The 4,706-nt window shown below is 44.9% G+C and overlaps 1 protein-coding gene across 1 annotated transcript; it reads left to right on the forward strand.

Moving 5' to 3' along the window:
* Positions 1–1,313: 1,313 nt before the first annotated feature.
* LOC123953437 (olfactory receptor 2K2) lies at positions 1,314–2,264 on the forward strand. The gene has a single exon (XM_046023685.1). It carries the CDS (start codon positions 1,314–1,316, stop codon positions 2,262–2,264), a length of 951 nt encoding a protein of 316 aa, XP_045879641.1.
* Positions 2,265–4,706: the final 2,442 nt, after the last annotated feature.

The raw sequence follows: 4,706 nt of genomic DNA on the forward strand, positions 1-4,706 counted from the left end.
AAAGGTAGGATGTGCCCAGGGAACAGGACGACAGTGGGGAACGCTTCAGAATGAGGATATCTGAAAATAGAAAGGAAAGGACTAGTAGGGAAAGGGGAACGATTGAAGGTGAAGAAGACCAGTATCAGTGCAGGAGCAAGGCACGCATTTGTCTTCTTTCTGTTCACATGGAATGTAAGAAAACCAAACCAGTCAGCGTCCTGTTTATAATTAGACGATCTATAATCTTCTTTTCCAGGAGACTTTAAGATAGCTTAAAAAAGGGAGTTTCATTTCTGCATCTTCGAGATCTTCGTGGGTTTTAATGTAGAAGGAGGCTCTTGCCTGGGAGTCCTATTCAGCACAACTCACGTATTCACGAAGGTCTGGCTCTCAACGCTGAATGAGACCGTGCTTTGGACGTGTCGGTGTTTGAATAGGGTGGCTTATTTTGTGTGACTTGTAAACTGGCTTTTCAATATCATCAGAATGGGTCCCTACAATGCTTTAAACAATGTCATCATTTCTGAGACAAGTGTGTGGACCTCCAAGCTATTCACTGGGAAGGAAGTAGTATATTTAGACCAAGAACTTCATAGTCCCAGAACAAATTCATTGATTTGTTTCTTTCAGTATCCCTCCTCTTCTTCCTGAAGATCATCACTATTTATTTATTTATTTTTTGTACAAACCTGCTTTCTTTACTTCCCTTATCCGGCTTACTTTTCTAATCCGTGCTCAGTTTATTCAGTGTGCATTCCTGTTTTTTGTTGCATGGTACTTTCACATCTTTGATGGAAAACTACTGCGTGCCAAGCATAGGAGAACAGGCTGAGATCCAGTATTAAATGTGTTTATTCTTGTTTTCAAGTTGATTCTTTTCTAAATTTTGCTGTGGAAGAATCAACTTTTTTTTTTTAAAGATTTTATTTATTTATTTGACAGACAGAGACCTCAAGCAGGCAGAGAGGCAGGCAGAGAGAGAGAGGAGGAAGCAGGCTTCCTGCTGAGCAGAGAGCCCGATGCGGGGCTCAATCCCAGGACCCTGAGATCACGACCTGAGCCGAAGGCAGCGGCTTAACCCACTGAGCCACCCAGGTGCCCCGAAGAATCAACTTTTTAAGTAGATCAAACCTGTACACACACACTCCCTCCCCTTTTAGGTCAATAGGTAAGTGCTGTGATTTCTTATGGTAAAATTGCATTTATGATAGTGAAAATAAGTTTGAAAATGTTTTCCTAACGAAACGAACTTGACGCTTGATCCATCTCTTTGTGTCTCAGATGAAATGGAGAGAGTACTATTAGAATAACTACAGGTGCAAAAAAAGGAAATGCAAGGAGAAAACCTCACCGTTTGGAGCTTTTTTTTCCTGGAGGGTTTTTCTAGATACCCAACGCTAGAGATTGTCCTCTTCGTCTTCAGCCTTGTGATGTTCCTGATAACTCTCTTGGGCAACAGCACTCTCATCTTGATCACTGTCCTAGATGCGCGCCTCCAAAGCCCCATGTACTTGTTCCTTGGAAATCTGTCTTTCATGGATATTTGTTACACATCTGCTTCCATTCCCACTTTGCTGGTGAACGTGCTGTCATCCCAGAAAACCATTATGTTTTCTGGGTGTGCCGTGCAGATGTATCTGTCCCTAGCCATGGGCTCCACAGAGTGCGTGCTCCTGGCTGTGATGGCGTACGACCGTTACCTGGCCATTTGTAACCCCCTGAGGTACCCTATCCTCATGAACAGGCAGGTCTGTGTGCAGATGGCTGCTGCCTCCTGGGTGACGGGTTGTCTGACCGCCCTGCTGGAAACCAGTTTCGCCCTGCGTGTACCCCTCTGTGGGAATCTCATCGATCACTTCACGTGTGAGATCCTGGCTGTGCTGAAGTTAGCTTGCGCAGAGTCACTGCTCGTGGACATGGTCATGCTGGTGGTCAGCGTGCTCCTCCTGCCCATCCCGATGCTCTTAATTTGCATCTCTTATGTCTTCATCCTTTCCACTATCCTGAGAATCAGCTCAGCCGAGGGAAGAAGCAAAGCTTTTTCGACCTGTGGTGCACACTTGACTGTGGTGATCTTGTACTATGGGGCCGCCCTCTCCATGTACCTAAAGCCTTCTTCCTCAAGCTCACAAGAAGTAGATAAGGTCATCTCACTGCTCTATGGAGTGCTGACCCCTATGTTGAACCCCATCATTTATAGCTTAAGAAACAAAGAAGTCAAAGCTGCCATGAGAAAAGTGCTGGGCCAGATACCATTGTATCGAACACATGAAAGTCTCTGACTTAGGGGCGCACTCCTGGTAGAATTCACCAGAAATTCTGCTCACCCTTAGAACGCCGATGTCACCCCTAGCCCTATAATTTTACAGTTGGGACATATGTGCACACCGAAGTCATTGCCTGTGGGTAACAGTAGGTTCCAGTTGGCCTTTGGTAATATTTTCTGTCTGCTATGTTTCATGGCTGGAGAAGCTTTGGTCTGTAACATCCTCCCACATTTACCCACTGAGCAGGCGTGGATGAATTCGGTCAGTGAATGTTGGTGCCAGAAGAAATTGGTGTATGTTCTCTTTGTAGATCTTTGCTAGAATGAGGTGGGCATGTAAAAATACAAAGAAACAAATAATAGAGATTGGCCTTGATTACGCAAATGAGAAAATGAGAGAAAAATCAAAAGTCTCACTCAGCGTCATCCAGTTGCAGAGCTCGACCTGCAACCTTTTCCTCCTCTTGTGTCCACGGAGCACATTCTGCTGCTGCTGTGGCCGCTCCCTTGTCACCCTTCCTCCTTCAGAACCCCGGGTGGAAGCTCCTGACTTTCTGACTAAAGCCCCCCAGTGCCGGTGTGACTGGCTCCCCTGCCGACCTGCCTTCTCTAAGCTCATAGATCCTTGTGTAAATTGGATCCATTTCTTAGCCCATATCCTGCCCCCGCACGAAGGTTTTCGGTGTGTCAGCTTTTTCTCCTTATTGGATGATTGACTTCACGAGGGCAGGGAGACCTGTAATAGTACCCCCTTCGCGTTTACAGCAGTCATTCAGTAAACTCCTGCATTCACCAGCTTTGAATTAATCCCCTTGAGAAGAAACTACCACCTGTGGAGAGGGTGAGGGAACACCACAGGGCGATGAGGTTTCTCGCTTCAAAAATATGCAGCGATTGAAGAGACCATGTTTCTATTAGTTGCTTTAAAACTTTTTTTGGGGGGTATTAAAATATTGCTTGTTAAAAATGCAGACTCTAGGCCTCTGCTCCCAGATATTCTGATTCAGTGGCTCTGGGGTGAGGTCCTGATTGTCTGCACTTAAACATAGATCCCTGAGAATTTCTGGGACAGATTTTTGAGATGACCCTACTTTGGGAGACATTGTTTCTGGCAAGAATCTGCCATTCCATGTAAAAGTAGAATTCGTTCTCATTTCTCCCCTATTGCCTTTTTTAAATTGTGCTTTTCCTTCCATTGTTTGTGCCTCCGTGTGTGCCTTGTCATTGGCCTACTTCCACGTCCCGAGTAGGGAAGAGGGGAAGGTTTTGAGTGGAGGAAGGTTAACCCACTTGACAAATTTCAACATAGGAAAGACCGAAAAAGTTTAATATTGGATGTTGAGTTCTGGATGATTTCACTCGTAGACCACTCCCTTAGATCGAAGGCTCCCATTGCATGTTCAGGGATGTGTAACCCACATAAAATGACACCTGAAATCATCATCCAGCAAAATTCTGGTGATGCTGGGGCATCTGGGTGGTTCAGCGGGTTAAGCATCTGATTCTTGATTTCGGCTCAGGTCATGATCTCAGGGTTGTAGGATTGAGTCCTGCATTGGGTTCTGTGCTGGGTGTGGAGTCTGCTTAAGATTCTCTCTCTCCCTCTCTCCCTGCCCCTGCCCCCCTCTCTAAAAAAGAATTCTGGTGATGCAGCAAGGGGACAAATTTGATGCCAGATATTGCTGCCAAGAGATGTTTGATAGTGGAGGATGAAAGCATGCCCTGAGTACATGGCTTTGGGGTAATAGAGGTGAGTTGACCATGAAGCTTTCATCCAGAAAAAATTATTTTTCCTGCTTAAATGCCTCAGCCTTCACAACTAGATACCGCATTTGTTTCTTGGTAATTTCAGAGTCATCATGAAGGGGCATTCTGTCGGTGGCTTTTATTACAGTAGAGCTGGTTTTTGTGTTAGAGTAGAACTAAATATCTGCCTCCTGGAGTTAACTGTTATATCTGTGGCACCAAGTATAAACAGGAATAACGGCAGTTACAGATGTCTCTGAAATCTTTACTCTGAAGAGTGAATTATGAGAACTTAAAGACACAGCCACTGGGCAACCTCCGTAATTAGTAATCAACTTTGACACAGGGAACTGAGCAAATTGGCATGGAAACAAGAGTTTCAGAATGGGATGTGGATCAAAATGGGGCACCAAAACAGAATAGAAATGACCCAGATGTCAGAAAAGGACTCATGCTGGGACCAGGGTGGATCTCAGTGTAGCAACTGTTGACTAAGAAGTTAGGAGTTGCAGTCACTACAGCCACATGGTACGTAAAGTTGCAATGAAAAACAAGTGAACATAAATCTCAGTGTGTTTTATGTATTACCGGCAACACTAAAGTTAATTATTGGTACATGGTGCGTTCTTTCATTTGGGTTCGATTCCATCTCAACCAGTGCTAATGGCCGTCATAACTTTTAGAGCCTCAGGTAAGGGATCCCTTTCAGGTA

This window comes from Meles meles, chromosome 11, assembly GCF_922984935.1.
Source record: "Meles meles chromosome 11, mMelMel3.1 paternal haplotype, whole genome shotgun sequence".
Lineage (NCBI taxonomy): Eukaryota > Metazoa > Chordata > Mammalia > Carnivora > Mustelidae > Meles > Meles meles.

Excerpts from the sequence above, each read along its gene's own strand:
- LOC123953437 (XM_046023685.1), top strand. The coding sequence starts at position 1,314 with ATGCAAGGAGAAAACCTCACCGTTTGGAGCTTTTTTTTCCTGGAGGGT.